Consider the following 16,415-nt stretch of genomic DNA (forward strand, 5'->3'; position numbering starts at 1 on the left):
GCCTGGTGCAGCATTTGATTTATGCACAATTCCACAGACCGTGGTTACTTGCATGAAGTAACAAGGCTTTATGATCTATTTCAGACACAAATTAGAACGGATGTGCTGCCTCAGACCAAAGGCGGGTGTGGCCCAGCGGGCCAATGGCAGGCAGCCGGCTGCTTCTGGGAATTCTCAAGTGAGGGCCTCCTTATGGTGTTTGACCGTAGCACCTGGCAAGGATCCAACCAAAGGCCAATCTTGTCCAGTATTCAGCTTCCAACAGGTAAATTATACCTGAACCTGGATCCATTTGTTTCAGCCATTTAAAAAGCCATTTCATCCCGATTTGGAAGTGCTTGTGCTTTTCCATTCAGTTGTGCTGGTGAGGGGAAATAAACACAAAACCATCCTCTTTGTCTGGTGGTCTATTTATTTCCAATAGCCGTTATGCGGGTGTTTCTTATTCAGATAGAATACGTAAGTGTGGAGACGGCCAAGTAGAGACTTTAGAATGTATTCCTTTGTAGCCTTTGGAAGGATTTGAGGAAGAAATTTTTAGGGCTGTTTATATTTTATAAATCATATGTTTCTTCACAGAGACTAATTCAGATGTTACTATTGGATAATGATAAAAGGATTATGTTATTAGTTGCAATTTTTTTGTTGGCAGTAATTAAACATAAAAGGGAGTAATAAAGGGTTGTTTCAGTGGGATGCTGCTTGTGGCCAGATAGATATTAAAGCAATACCATGTAAGTCGATATTTCCAATAGTAATTGGAACCATTAGGAAGAAGAGGGGGGGAGGGGGAGTTGGTTTTTATATGCTGACTTTCTCTACCTTTTAAGGAGAATCAAACCAGTTTACAATCCCCTTCCTCTCCCCACAACAGACACCTTCACACCTTGTGAGGTAGGTGAGGCTGCAAGAGTTCGGCGAGAACTGTGACTAGCCCAAGGTCACCCAGCAGGCTTCATGTGGAGGAGAAACAAACCCGATTCTCCAGATTAGTGTCTGCCGCTCTTAACCACTACACCATGCTGGTGAGAACAGATCAGTGATTTTGCTAGGCTTTACAATACCCTTTCCTGAAAGACAGCCTTAAGTAAAATATGGCCCTGGGTGCAAAATCAACGTACCTGTGCATGCCCAAGCTTGTACCTCATCATCAGGTCACCTCACCTGCACACCAGGGACCTGTGATCCAGACAGAGGCTGCACTGGCATGCTAGTCCTCCACACACGCCCCTCGAGACCCCAGTTAAGTTTGACACAAAGGGCCAAGATGGCCCCTGCCCCAATAAATGTTTTACACAAGCTCGGTGCCATGTGGAAACTGGGCCTTAGGCAGGGTTAGATACATTCCTCCACCTAAAAGCTCAGAGACCTCGATCTTATTGCTGACATTCTGACAGATTACTTCAATTTCTGATTACCATCCCTCACCATGTAAATAAATCAGATGTAAAACTGAGTTCAGGGATGGGCCTCCAAAGATTACGGATCATGCGCTGGTTTTAATGTATGTTTAAGAGAGATTGTAGCTGAAGCATTCTTTGGAACTTCACCAGTAAAAGGCAGGTGATTTTCCAAACGGCAGTTATAATCTCATTTATTAGTCAGCTAGAGTATTAATGCTAATAGAAAAAGGCGCAAGATGAAGGAACTGTCATTCAGTCAAAGCCACCCCCACCCCCCCATCACATCTGTAACTGATGTGTGCGGGGAGGAAAGTCACTGAACAAAGACCATTAAAGTTGCATTACTGAATGTCCACTTTCATGAAAGCTAAAGATAGGCATTTTAGCCGTTCCTCTACTTTCCCCTTGCTTTAGATAGTTATAATTTTCTGCTTCAGCTGAGAAAGTAAATTTTCATGCCGGTGAAGTGCGTAATCCATTTGCCCTTCTGCAGGGCAGTGGCAGTGATGCAGCACCGCAAGCAGACCCTCAGAAAGCATGAAGGGTGCTTTTGTACAAATTTTCCTTGGGGGGGGGGAGGACGGCAGCACATTCCAGACTGAATGACTGCTGAAAAGCCTCCGTTTGTTTTATTTAATTTCTTTTTTGCCTTTAGACAAAAGAGGAATACTACCACACTGATGATATCAGAATGGACATCTTGGAGTCCACTAGCACCTTATAGACTAACCAAAGTGTCCATGGAGCTTTTGTGAGTTAAAACTTACTTTGTCAGATACAAATAGAATGAATATCCATCGGTCCTTATATCCAAGTCAGAAGGGGCTTACCAAGAACCAGTTGCAGTCAGGATGCAGGGGTGCAATGCAAAATCCTTACTTTTTTTCAGATCATAACAGGGGGCCGCTGCTTCGCTATTACATGTAGCGATAAGGGTGTGTATTTTGTAGAGGGAAATTCAGGTGCAGATTGATGGGAGAAGGAACGTAGGCATCTTAGCTGCACAATGCTCATCTGTTTCATGTGCTGACATTTTCTACACATTGGAAGAGAAATTTCCCCATCCAAATCTCCCTGCTTTTAGCGAAAACTGCAAGAGACGCTAAAAATGTTATTTCAGTCTTATTTCTAACCACTGCTCTGAGATTTCAAAAGTGCCCACTTCTGTGGCAACAAGCTGCGTTGTAGGATGCCTAAATGATTTAATGGATAATAAGTGTGATTTAAAGCTTCCAGGAGTAGAAGCAGCAGTCAAGCTCCTACCCTATTACTATTTAGGGGCCCCTTCCAAAGAGCTTAGAAACAGAGAGTGGTACTTGCATTCCACACACACACCCCGGTGCATTTTCTCTCACTTCCGAGCATGCATTGCCCCTTATCTCCTCTTAAGAGGAAGACCACACCTTTTGTGAACTGTAAGCTTTCAGCAGTCTGCTTGCTGACCCTCCCTTCAGAGCTTCAAGCCCTTTGGTGTTGCCCCACCAACGCAACAAGTACAGGACAAGCAAGAACAGGATCTTATCAACCATGGCGCACCAGTGATTCTAACATCAACTAGTCTATTCTGCTTCCAGGTGTAAGTCACGGCTGCAGTCAAAACAAAACTCCAATTCCAATTCCAGGAAAGCCCAAATTCTTCAGGCACAAATTAATGCAAGTAACGTTTGCATAAATACACCCACACCCACAGTCATTGTCCTGTTAAGGTATGCTAAGGATTTCTACTCCTATTAGTTGTTTATACAGAAAGTATGTGCCTATTCAAGACCATGTGAACTAGAGAACCATCTTGATTTTAAAGAAGAGGAGCTGAGGAAGACGAGAGCATGACTTCTCCAAGGCCATGACAAACGTCCACGGAAGACATGAGACTTGAACACAGATTTCCCAGATCCAAGTCTCCAGCCCCTCTGACCACATCAGAGCTTTTTTAAAGGGCACATTTAAAAACTGTAAATCATGAACACAACAAAAGATATATTTGCAAATTTAGGGAGACTCCTGCACATTTCTCAGGATCCATGATGCTTCCGGTACTACTGGAGGACTATTCAAGGCATTTGGGGTGGAGGCTTCCTTGGTACTAGGATACAATCAGATAGTGTGGGAAACCTGATTGCATGCCCAAAGATATGGGGGTTTCCCACTTAGAGATGATGTCATCAGTGTTGCTTTGGGGTGTCTTCCACGTGGTGGGTTTCCCTACATTCCTCTGACCAAACCTCCCACATTCATCATATCCCCCCTAGATCACTGTAGAATTATAATGACCTGTTGCAACAATGTATAAGTTCCCAGCTTTCATGCTTTTAAAAATACAGTAATTATCTAGTTTTTTTTGTTGCTGAATTATAAGGAGAAAGGTGAAGGCCACACATTTCTCCTTTCAACTTTGCAACAAAGGACTGTTTTTTTTCTGATGAAAGCTGATAGTTGCAATAGGCTGTTATAACACCACAGCAATCTGGCACTACTGAGTTGTTTAAGAAGTTTTCTGGTGTGTATTGTGTGTGGGGGAGGAAATGGTGTGGGGGAAATGGGGGGGGATGCATGCTTTCCCATCCACATGGCAGTCACTCCAGCATTGCTGTGATCTTTCCAAAAAGACGAGTAAAACAGGTTAGGGAACGAACATGGAGAAGCTGGGGAAACCTGAGAGCTGCATGAAAGCACCATAATGCTGTGGGACACAGGAAAAACACCCACTTTCCAACAATATGTGAGCCAGGGCAAACAACTCATGCCCACGGTTGGGCATATAATGAGGTTTTCTTTAGTTTGAAACTCATCTTGGAACAACAACAAAAAAGAAAAAAATCTTGGCTTGTGAAGCCCAGGTCTGAATTGAGTCGGGGAAGTTCGTCCATCACTAGACTGTTGCTGGATAAAAACAGGCCTCCCGCTTTCCACACTGCTGAAGAAGCCAGCTACATCCTGTGCAGCTCCCCCTCAAGTCATAAGAACATAATGCTGGATCAGACCCAGGCCCATCAAGTTCAGCAGTCTGTTCACACACTGGCCAACCAGGTGCCTCTAGGATGCCAACAAACAAGATGACTGCAGCAGCATTGTCCTGCCTGTCTTCTGCAGCACCTAAGAATATAGGCATGCTCCTCTGATCCTGGAGAGAATAGGGATGCATCATGACTAGTATTCATTTTGACTAGTAGCCATGGATAGCCCTCTCCTCCATGAACATGTCCACTCCCCTTTTCAAGCCTTTCAAGTTGGCAGTCATCGCCACATCCTGGGGCAGGGAGTTCCACAACTGAACTATGCCTTGTGTGAAGAAATACTTCCTTTTATCAGTTTTGAATCTCTCACCCTCCAGCTTCATCAGATGACTCCGCGTTGTAGTATTATGAGAGAGGGAGAAAAGCTTCTCCCTGTCCACTCTCTCCATCCAGCACTCAGTATGCAGCCAGGCATTCTGCTTCTCCACAGCTCAAGAAATACAAGACAGGAGCTGTCCGACTTTGTGGGGAGGCTTTCCTCTGGGGTCTCTGGGTGCCTGTCAGTTTCAGCTCTATGTGATGTGGAGTCAGCGGGCTGCTCTACAGCCGGAGACAGAAAGTTAAACCTTTTTGGGTTTTGGCATGAGTAACTCTTAGAAACAAAGCTGGATTGGATGCTCCAGTTCTTTCTTAAATGCACTCAGTGGGGAACCAAAAGTGCAGAACATGGAAGAGCAACATGGCCAACGGTAAATTTTATTACCTTTGTAGCTGCATTAACAATACCCATTGAATCTGTTTACCAGCCAGTACAGAAAGACAGAGAGCAGACAGCCACAGATCCTCTCAGAAGGCTAAAAGGCCAGAGTTGTAACAAAGCTGAAAGCATAGTAAATAATAATACCTTTGTTTCAAGGCAAAACTAAATAATCCCAATTGACTTGACCAGAAATTTAAAGGTTTAAAGAAAGCAACAACCTGGAACCTTAAATTCGGAATATTAATCCATGAAAAGCTGAAAGACTGGTGGAAAGAGGGTGTTGAGACAGCTTTTCCGATCTTGAGAGCATCAAGTGCAACAGAAGGGAATATGAAGACACACAAAGGCCATCGGGGTGCTTATGGTAATTGACCATTTTTCCTTCTCCAAGGGAAGCTGAGGCTGGTATTCTCACACTAGAGGAAGCCTCCTGGTCAGAAATGACAACCTCTTTAGAACAACTCTGCACAAAGGCCATCACACTGTGGCAAACAGCTCAGCTCTTGGGGAGCCATCAAAATGCAGCTGAAATGGGAAGGGGTTGGAGTTTTAACACATGAACATGTAGAGGTTTCTGATGTAATTTAAGGACTGGATAAAGAACAGCATCAAATTTTGATAAGGAAACAAACATGGAGGAGATTGAAAATGCAAGCCTTTTCCTTTAAGTTTTGCCCTTGCGCTCAGGATGTAGAACTGGCACCGTTCCTGGAGTGCAGGAAAGGGGGGCAAAATGCTAGGCTTGCACATGACTGAGCAGGGTATGTGGGCTTCTTGACTGCAGGGGGGGGCTCCCCAAAATGTTGTCTAAAAACTGTTTCCCCAATAGAGACTAGAACGAGAACGCCAGCTGCAAGGGGCTCGCCTGGGACACAGAATCTGCCTGCTCAGCTTCTTTGGGAAAACAGCCAACCCACAGCCAAATGGATGCGCTTGGCCTGGCCCATTCATACGGGAGAGAGGCCCCTTCTGCCCTTCCCACTAAGCCATTAGGCTGGCCTTCAAGTGAGAGGAATGACCTTCCATATGCAGGAGAAGAGTTGGTTGTCTCTCCTTAAAATGAGGGGTGGCCAAAACGTTTTCAGCTTAATTCAGGACCAGCCAAGACCTTCCAACCCAACCCTTCTCATGGGCAAGCCCCTAAACTCTGGTTAAATTTTACCTTGTGCCAAAGAAGCTGGAGAGCTACGCTAGCATTCCTAAGAGGGAGGGTCTGAGGGAAACAGGGGCAGCCGGCGTTCATAACACCAGCCGGTCTTCTCCTCCTTCCTGAATGACCTGGCCGATGGAGACCTGGTTCTGTTGCCTGAGGAAACACTCCTTCTTGCACTCCATCAGCAGCTCGAAATCCCGCCACATTTTCACTTGCTTCATATTTGGGCCGTGGCTCTCCCGGACAGCTTTTTGCTTCTCTCGCAGTTTCTGTTATTAAAAAAAGAACACGATGGGTAGCTGTATTAGTCTGTCTGTAAGCTGTAGAAAAGAGCAGGAGTCCAGTAGCACCTTAAAGACTAACAAAAATTTCTGGCAGGCTTTCGTGAGTCACAGCTCACTTCTTCAGAAAAAGAACAGTCAGACCCCCCCACCCAATTGCATCTGCTAGTTGATGCTGACATTATCTTTTCGGTCTCTGCAAAATACCCTATTGATTGGATCTAAAGCTTTGCTTTGCTTTAGCAGCAACTGTTCTTCTGAACAACATAATCAACAATTGAAGTGAATGGGAGGGTCAGCTGCAGCTTTGTACGTGGCACACAGCCCCCAGTAGTGCTGGCGGATTGGGGCAACTCAGGAGTTACACACTGTTAAACATTATGCATGCTCCACACCAGTACAACTCGTGGTTTTATGACAATCCTACAAAAGAGACAGTGTTAAAAGGAAAAATGGCAACAAAACCTTCTCAGGGATACAAACTCGAGTGTATTTGATTTCTGTTTGGAATGAATAACTCATTTGGGGAAAGTGTTTACAAATCAGTCACTTCTCAACTTGATACTTTACACCCGAGAGTAAATCAGAAAACCTAAAATTAAACTTTACAAAAAATTCTGCATTTGAAGAATAACTATGTGCGTAGCTAGGTTTATAAAGGGTGAAATTGAAGAGAACAAAGTTCAGAACAATGAACTTGGAATTCTTTTTGGTGTTATTCTGAACTTCATAAAAGACTAAAAATGTTTAGAACTCCACAAGAGTTCTCATCAGCACAGCTACATCAAATTTGTCGCCTGCTAAAAAGATAGCAAGTACAACTCCTGGAACACATATTGTCTTCTGTCAATTGCTTTTATATACCACTTCAAATTTGATCTGGCAAAGTTTCATCTGCATTACAGTATCTTATCCCGGGGCTTCCCGGGGAATGTGTTGTTCACAGAAGATAGTCAAACAGCTCAGGCATTATCTGTAGGAAACTGAGTTCAGAATGGTTTGTAGTTTATTTTCAGAAAACAATTCCCCACCACTTGGATGGAGTTCTTGGGGCTAAGAATAAGGCCCAGCACAACTACTGACATGTATGGCATGTCTTTCTAAAAACGGGAAGAAAGATATAGGAAAACAAACAAACAAACGCATCACTACCTTTCCCAAGTTTTCTTGTTCGGTGATCATCCGGGAATATTGTTCCCTAAAAAGAATAATGAATTTAACCACCACAATTTAGTATTCAGAAAGTTCAAGGTGATTCAGTCTAGTGCTAACTCTGACAACATCCTATAAAATAGATTCCTATCATGATCCCTGTATGCTAGGAATTATGCTGGAAATCAGCTACAGGGAGCCGGCGTCTCCTTCTACCAGAACGCTTTCAAAGCCCCTATATTTCCCCATCTATCTCTGCTCCCCCCGTCCCGTCCCACAACTGCCATTCAACTGCCCTTGGCATTTCATGTCTCCCGGAGGGCAGTGAGCATGCTCAGTTCACATTGGGCTATTGGAAGAGTTTTCTGAGCTGCTGAATTTCACCTTCTTTCTGTTTTCTCCCCCCCCAACACTTAACTGCCCTCAGCAGTCAGAGCTTCCTAGAACATGCTCAAGCCACCCCCCCTTTTAAATTTATGAAGTCCTAGATTTCTGTAGGAGCAGGACCGCATTCCAGATTGGGCTAGGGGACTTAACAGGTTGATGCAAGGATCATAAGGAACTTCCAGAACATTCCCCACATTCTGGAAATCCTATTGGACAGACACTTGTAGCTTTCCATTAGGGAAGACAGGAGACGGGGTCTGTGCCAACCATTCATGCATTCCTACCCCGTATATTGCATGTTCTATGTTTTACTCTGGCCGCCTGGGACATTCATCTTTCTCATAACCTGCATGCAGCTGCTACAATCTGTGCCAGAGCCAAGGTGGCCTCAGTTACCTGGAGAGAAAAATCCTCAATTGACATCCCTTCCCAACTCTTCAGGTCCTCCACTTCAGCCCCCAAAATACTTTTTGGTTTATTATAAAGAGAGAGCGACCAGAAAATTAGACTTTTTAAAAATATCTGCTTTTGGACTATTTATAATGATGCCTGGAAAGAATGCAGCTTAATTTTTAAAGTTAAACTATTTTTAGAGAATAAAATTAACTTTTCAAATTCCTCAGGACTGACTCCCTGGAACAGAGACGAGGATAGAGATCAGAATTAGGCCATCTTTGGTTCATTACCAAACTGAGGTTTTGCTTATGGGTCGGCTGAGCTCCGTTTACATTCCAGTGTCCACAGAAGAGACATCGAAGTCCGGAAAGCATTTTGAGACCCTTGCCTTCTCTTTCCAGTCTGCTGTTATTGTTTTGCTGCCCAGCAAAGTTTTCACAAGATCTTCGGTCTGGGAGAATTTGAACCCTGGGACTGGCTTTTGGGGGGAAAGTCGCAGTCTGCTGCGAATGAGCCAGAAATTTACAGTGCAGCCAGTGGTTACGGAGGGAACTTGGAAGCAGCTTTCTTCCCTAGGAAAGAGAGGCAGCTGCTGGGGAGAATTCACAGCCTGCCCTGCTCCAACAGCAATGGAATACCCCCATATTTTGGGCAGATAAAAAGGCCAAGTTCAGATCAACCACAAACTTCATTATACTGAGATGAGCAAAGCGTGGAAACTGTCACATGAACACATGAAGCGGCATACTGAATCAGACCCTTGGTCCATCAAAGTCAGTGTTGTTTACTCAGACTGGCAGCCTCTCCAGGGTCTCAGGCAGAAGTCTTTCACATCACCTACTTGCCTCGACCCTTTAACTGGAGATGCCGGGATCCTGTGCATATCAAGCAGATGCTCTACCACTGAGCCATGGCCCTCAGATTTTTGAGAGGGTGGGGGAGAATCAACATTTTAATGTCACACTAGGCCATCTGTCACTATGACCTGTTGACTTGGGGGGGGGGGAGGGAAGCAACAGATTATTTTCTTTGCTCTGGTGCCCATTAATTCCCTACGCACCCCACCCACTTCCTCTGCCCTCTACATTACAGGGGTGGAGTGCTAAGAACCCGATCATCCTTAGATAACAGCTTATAGATCAAATCCTCCTTTTGTGGAAAGGCTGAATGAGAGCACCGGTTTCTGATTAGGGCACAACAGAAACTCCTGCTTCCGAGGGAACCCTTGAAATAAGGAATGACTCGGAGGAAGCCTCTGTCATTCCTTTGCCAAGCCCAGATGCTTGCTGGGGGAATGGTAAATCCATCTCCAAAAAGGCAGGAGATGTCTAAAGCCTTGCAAGTGGTAGGCAGCAACAGATTGTGCTTTAATTTTGCATTCTGTATTCTGCAGTTCGCCTCTTAGACTTTCCCATTAGGTTGCTTACTTGGGTGTGCACACCACAGAACTTTTTTTTAACCATTTCTTGGCCACTGTGTGCACAGAATACTGGACTAGAAGGACCTTGGGTCTGATCCAGCAGGGCTCTTCTTATGTTCTCATGGATTGGTTGATTAAGCTCACTCTACCAATGAAAGGAGAATTCTTGGCTGGCTGATTAATATATGCAAAATGTCTAGGTGGTGGTAGGATCTCCTCTAGGAGGGTTTGGTGGATGAGGAGGCTGAGCTGCTCATATAGAAGACTAAAACATGCTCACCCAATGACCCCCAAAAGGCAGGGATCCACACTGAAAGCCACAGACTGACACGTGACCTGTTGGAACTGAACAAGCACCAGATTTGTTTAAGAGTGATTAAAATGTGGAGTAGCTTTAAAAGGGGATTAGATTGATACATGGAAGATAAACCTATCAGCGGCTACTAGCCATAGTGACTAAAGAGAACCTCCACATTCAGAGGTGACTAAAGAGAACCTCTGAATCCCTGTGCCAGGAGGCAGCACCAGGGGAAGGCCTCTATGACCTGATGTTGGACCTCCAGAGGAACTCGCTGGCCTCTGTGTGAGACAGAATGCTGGACTAGATGGACCACTGGTCTAATCCAGCAGGGATCCTCTTATGTTCAGACAGATCCCAGCTATCCACCCTGGAAACAGAGCCTGTTAGCATGCCCTTCCATCTTGGCCTTACCCCACTATAAGCCTCTGGATTCCAGGCAAGCCCCAGTGGCCTTAATAGACATGTTAAAACATGGGCTGCAAGAAGGCTCTTGTGTCACAGCAAGGGCAGGTAACAGGGCTACAAAACACAGATCTGGCAAACAAAAAGGGAGCTGAAACACAGGGGTTGTTAGCCATGGAGCTGACCATCCTTGGCTAACGTCTGATCCACCTGCTCCCGTGTTTCCACTGGGGCTCTAGTGTCTTCCTGCTTCCCTTCATGTCATTCAGATTCCCTCCAGCTAAACAGATAAGTCCACTGCAAACAGTAAAGGAAATGTACTTTGCACACTGTCCTCGGCTGCCCTTCAATTTAGCCACCATAAATGGTGTCTTGCAAGATAAACAAGCATTTTGTTCCTCCGAGATCTTTGTTTCTCTTTGCGGCCTCATTTCTGCAGGCGGACTGTCCTAAACTGACTGTAGTGCACCCAGAGCACCGGCTCTGAGGACTGAGAAGCGTCTTCATAGTAGAGTAAGCATGAAGCAGCTCCACCCTCTGCAGGGAGGCTGTTTACTCCAGAGAACCATCAAGAGGCCAGTTCTAGTCCAAGTGCTTGTGATGCAGCCTCCCTTCTGAAAACTCTTTGGACTGGCTCACGAATGAGACTCTCAGGCACATTTACCTAATCGCCTTTCTTCTCTCCTGAGGATCTGGCGATACGTACATCTTCATCTCGTCTTTGGCACGCTGGAGCTGTATTTCCAGAATCTAAGAAGAAAAGCACAAGTTTAGATGCAAAGGATGGGTCCAGCTTAAATAGTCTCCTTTTTTGTGTGTGGGTCGTCAAGTCATGTTCACTCCCCAAGGCACAAACACACAGAGGTTACAAAGATGAGTGTTACCATTTTCATGCAGTTGATATGATGGTAACGGCTTTCCTCCTGCCCACACTCCTCATGAAGAACTTTCACCTCCTGCAGAAGAAGAATTACAAGTTAACGGGCAGCTTCACAGAAAGGTCTTTGGTTAAAAAGAACCCTCTGCTTTCTTTCATTGGTGGAATGGAGTCAAAGGCCCAAGATTTACACAGATGTGTAAACAGACTTCCCTTTAGCTTCATTCATTCAAGAAAGGATTCAAGTTGGTGGCTGATCCATTTAATTGGACAGATATGGCAAGAGTTTTGCCACACCTGTGCAGAAGGCAGGATGGTGCCGACAAGCGGCTCACGACGCGCAGGCCATGATAAGTATTTATTTAGAAAACAGTTATGCCACCTCTCCAGGAACATGCCCTCAGGTGCTACTCAGTGGGCCAAGCACGTGCATATGCCAGCGTTGGAACTGCACCTTCCTTCTGCCATCTTACCTGTGCCAGGGCAGAACGGCTGCTCTCCAACCCTGCTGCACAGCTGTCATACTGGGTTCTTTTCTCTTCACATTCTTGAGTTAATTCCTGGGGAGGGGCAGGAAAAAGGGGAATGTGAGGCCCAGAACAGTGCAGTCAGTCTCACCCTCTCGCCCATCAGTACATATGCAGCATTCCAATGAGGCAAATAATCCCCCCCAACTGTTTCACATCCACTTTGACCATTAGCTGCCACAGTGAGAGATGGTACACATCTTTCAGGTAAGTACTACACCACAAGATTCTTTAATTGTTCCAGTCTCCTTCGTTTCTCATATTTTAGAATATCGCAAGAGCCACTACAGGGCAGCAGCCCTTGCTCAATGGCAGAGCACTGGCTTGGCATGCAGAAGGTCCCTGGTTCAATTCCCAGCATTTCCAGAGAGCAGGGCTGGGGAAGAGCCTAGAGACTTTCTGCTTGTCAGAGAAGACAACAGCGGGCTGGATGGACCAGTGGTCTGACTTCAGGCAACCAAGACCGTTTCTTTGCTCTCTGCCCACCCCTACCCAAGGGGTCCACGCAGCCTTGTCATGGACACCATACATGAGGATTGCCTTTAAGAAACAGAGTCAGGGCCCATTGTCTGATGCTGCAGCTGTGCTAAAGTCAGGAATGGAGATGACCAGTAACTCGGTTGGGAACCTGACAGAAAAGCTTCAGAGGACAGCCGTGTTGGTCTGCAGCAGAAGAGATAGATTCGAGTACAGTAGCACCTTAGAGGCGAACAGGATTTGGGGGGGGGGGTATGAACATTTGAGACTCAAAGCTCCCTTTGTCAGATACAAGGGCTTATACCCCGAAAACCTTGTTGGTCTTTAAGGTGCTCCTGGACTCGAGTCTGACAGAAAACTGAGACAGAATTGATAAAAAAAAACCATTTTCACTTAGAATCATAGAGTTGGAAGGGACCTCCAGGGTCAACTAGTCCAACCCCCTGCACAATGCAGGAAATTCACAACTACCTCCCCCCACAGTGACCCCCACTCCATGCCCAGAAGATGGCCAAGATGCCCTCCCTCTCATGAGCTGCCTAAAGTCACAGAATCAGCCTTGCTGACAGATGGCCATTTATCCTCTGCTTAAAAACCTCTAGGGAAGGAGAGCCCACCACCTCCCGAGGAAGCCTGTTCCACTGAGGAACAGCTCTAATTGTTTGAAAGTTCTTCCTGTTGTCTAGACAGAAACTCTTCTGATTTAATTTCAACCCATTAGTTTTGGTCCGACCTTCTGGGGCAACAGAGAACAACTCAGCACCATCCTCTATATGACAGCCCTTGAAGTCCTTGAAGATGGTTATCATATCACGTGTCCCATTAGACGCACAGACAAGGCAGCTGGCCACCGATCCCACACATCCCTGTTCTGGAGGCCAGGGGCACTACGCAGCCCCACTCAGAGCGTCTGGAGTGCCGAGCATGGTGGGCCGGGGGCAAGGCCATGGCCCACTGCAGGACTGGGTTTAGGGCCAGGGTTGGAGAAATCTTGCCCCAGCGTCACGAATCCCTGAGCCCAGCTGTGTTCCAAGAGCCCGACAAAAAACGCTTCCGGCGGTTTCCGATCACCTGGCACTTCTGTCGCAACTGTCTCAAATCTTTGATAATGGGAGCGAGGCTGGACTTCTTATCTGCCACCAGAGTGATCAGCTTTTTCACCTGTTTGACGGGAGGAAAATGCACGGTGTGAATGTTCTATAAACATTCTTTCCTTCACGTTTGTTGAAGTAATACACATCCTGAAACGCTAGATACCATATACAAGGTGTGAGCCATGAGCCATGTTTTAAGACACATGGACTAACTATTTTTATATAAAGCCACACAAAATAAAAGGCGTTTATATATATATTTTTACCTTGTACTACATTTGTGTTCTTGTCAGGGTGTGTATTGTAAAATTGTGTATGTATGACCACTGAAGAAGGCCTCTAAAAGACCGAAACGCTTCTGGTCTCATTTTGGTCATTGTATGTACTAGCATCAACTGTGCATGTATTGGTAATACTTGTAAACATTTTTGTGCTTTTTAGGAAGCCTTATTTTAGGCTCTGTGTTTTTAAATACAATTATGCACAATGTGTAATAAAAATAGATGTATTTGTAATCCACATGGATTGCTGCGGTGATGGTGGCTTTTGTTTTTGTATTAGTGTTGAATTTAATTAAATTTAAAAAAAATAGATGTATTTGTTGTTTTATTAGATAGTGTTTAGCTCTACCCCTTTGTTTTCCCCTAACTTTTAGGATGAGTTTCTTCCCCCCTTTTTTTCCCTTCAGCTATAAATAGCACCATCAGAAAGCTGGGAATGGAAAGGTTAGGAAAAAAGGCAAATGAAGGGGGGAAAGGGGGAAATGGAAAAAAATCAAGGAAGTCGGTGACGAAGGGAGACGATGGGGCACAAGTGCAGCACAGAGCATCTCCGTCCCACTCCCAGCTTTTCAATACTGCCCAAATTACCATTTCGGATATGCTATCCAGAGTGCGCCCCTTCATTTCATCCATTTCGCTCTTGACTGCCGACACTCTCTCCAGCTCCTCCTGCGTGTAGCTGTATCCGGAGATGCCCTTCTTGGCCTCAATGGCTTGCTGGATACAAAGGGAAAGAATTACTGTCATCCCAGTAAATGCAGCTGGTAGGCTACCAAGCCAGGTCCGTGTTCTGCCTTGCTTCTGGGACTCCCAGGGCCTTGCTCATGAATGGCTGTGGCTTGTTTGGGAAAAATAATCTGTTCCTCAACGATGCCCCATACAGGTGACACCAGTTTCCATGTTTTGCCACAGCTTCTCATGTGTTTGATAAAAATATAAACCAAACAAAAGGTGGGCTGTCTCTGAATGCGAATTAGTTTCTAATGAAGCAAGCAACACTAGATGCAATAGGAACAAGACAGCAGCCCGGGGACCCGTGGGCTCGTTGGAGTGGCTTCCCACAGGTGACTTCTTCAGCTTCAATGCTCGTGCGTGGGAACCTGTTCTCATTAGAATCAAGGGGCTGATTCATTTGCGGCTGCTGAACAGCACACACTGAAAAGGAAATATAATGGGATGTGATTTTTTTGAAGTTTAAAATACAAGAAAAGACTGTTGTTTGTGTGTCAATCAAAGTACATGCAGTGAAGACCTTACTCTTGAGGGAAGGGGATGTGGCTCAGTGGTAGAGCATCTGCTTGGCTTGCAGAAGGTTACAGGTTCAATCCCTGGCATCTCCAGTTAAAGGGACTAAGCAAGTAGGTGATGTGAAAGACCTCTGCCTGAGACCCTGCAGAGCTGCTGCCGGTCTGAGTAGACAATACTGACTTCGATGGACCAAGGGTCTGATTCAGTAGAAGGCAGCTTCATGTGTTCACATGTTGATTTTGCTAGTTAATTTTTTTTTAAATGCCTCACTTCAATTTAATGGGGTTTGCGAATAGATGGCTTTCAGCAGAATGAACCATCTGAGAAAGTCCAAATGATCTGCTCTGCTTGCTTGGAGCTCTCCAAAATGTAGTTTGATGCTGCAGTCTAGATGCCGTTACTACCTGAGGATGGATTTCTACACACCCATGCTAGCTTGGCCTTTTCTTGCTCTTTCCCTTCTCCTCTCCTCCCCTTCTTTCCTCTTTCTGCTTTGGTGCCAAAGGTGGCCACGGATTATTTATTTATTTAAACATTTAATAGCCGCCTTTTTCCTTACTGAGCTCAAGGGCTATGGAGGGAGTAGGATAGTTGAGAGAACCTTACCAGTGTGGTGCAGTGGTTAAGGGTGCTGGACAAGGATGTGGGAGGCCCAGGTTCCTATCTGAGCTCTGCTGTGGAAGCTCACTGGGTGACCCTCGGCCAATCACCTACTCTCAGTAACCTGCCTCAAGGGGTTATTGGGGGGATAACATGAAAGAGAGGAGAACTATGTAAGTGGCTTTGGGTCCACACTGGGGCAAAAGACAAGGTGTAAATGAAGTAAATAAATAGTTTAAATGGATTAAAAGGTAAAGGTCATCCCCTGTACAAGCACCAGGTCATTCCTGACCCATGGGGTGATGTCAAATCCCAATGTTTACTAGGCAGACTTTGTTTACGGGGTGGTTTGCCAGTGCCTTCCCCAGGCATCTTCCTTTACCCCCAGCAAGCTGGGTATTCATTTTACCGACCTCGGAAGGATGGAAGGCTGAGTCAACCTTGAGCCGGCTACCTGCAACCGACTTCCATCGGGATCGAACTCAGGTTGTAAGCAGAGCTTTTGACTGCAGTACTGCACATTTTTGGTAGTAAAAAAAAAAGACTGAGGGTGAGGATCCTGGCACTTTCCCCTGGCGTAGCGAGCCTCTTACAAAAGGGGAAGGCTCCGTGTTGCAGGGACAGCCCCACTGTTGGTGCAGGATCCTACCCTGTGTGGGTTTTTTAAAGGGGCTGCACCAGTATAAATGCCCACCATTTCTC

At 45.6% G+C, this 16,415-nt stretch overlaps 1 protein-coding gene across 1 annotated transcript in view; it reads right to left on the reverse strand.

Annotated features, from left to right (window-relative positions):
• Nucleotides 1-6,340: 6,340 nt before the first annotated feature.
• Nucleotides 6,341-16,415, reverse strand: part of IFT81 (intraflagellar transport 81) — a 50,029-nt gene continuing 39,954 nt past the window's right edge. Inside the window, exons 12-18 of the mRNA XM_056859341.1 lie at nucleotides 14,454-14,582; nucleotides 13,562-13,651; nucleotides 11,960-12,046; nucleotides 11,494-11,565; nucleotides 11,274-11,359; nucleotides 7,704-7,749; nucleotides 6,341-6,539 (exon numbers count right to left, since the gene is read on the reverse strand). Coding sequence (XP_056715319.1) covers nucleotides 6,357-6,539; nucleotides 7,704-7,749; nucleotides 11,274-11,359; nucleotides 11,494-11,565; nucleotides 11,960-12,046; nucleotides 13,562-13,651; nucleotides 14,454-14,582 — 693 coding nt within the window. The 3' untranslated portion in view covers nucleotides 6,341-6,356. The remainder of the gene's footprint in view (nucleotides 6,540-7,703; nucleotides 7,750-11,273; nucleotides 11,360-11,493; nucleotides 11,566-11,959; nucleotides 12,047-13,561; nucleotides 13,652-14,453; nucleotides 14,583-16,415) is intronic.

Source organism: Euleptes europaea, chromosome 13 (genome assembly GCF_029931775.1).
Source record: "Euleptes europaea isolate rEulEur1 chromosome 13, rEulEur1.hap1, whole genome shotgun sequence".
NCBI classification, from domain to species: Eukaryota; Metazoa; Chordata; class Lepidosauria; order Squamata; family Sphaerodactylidae; genus Euleptes; species Euleptes europaea.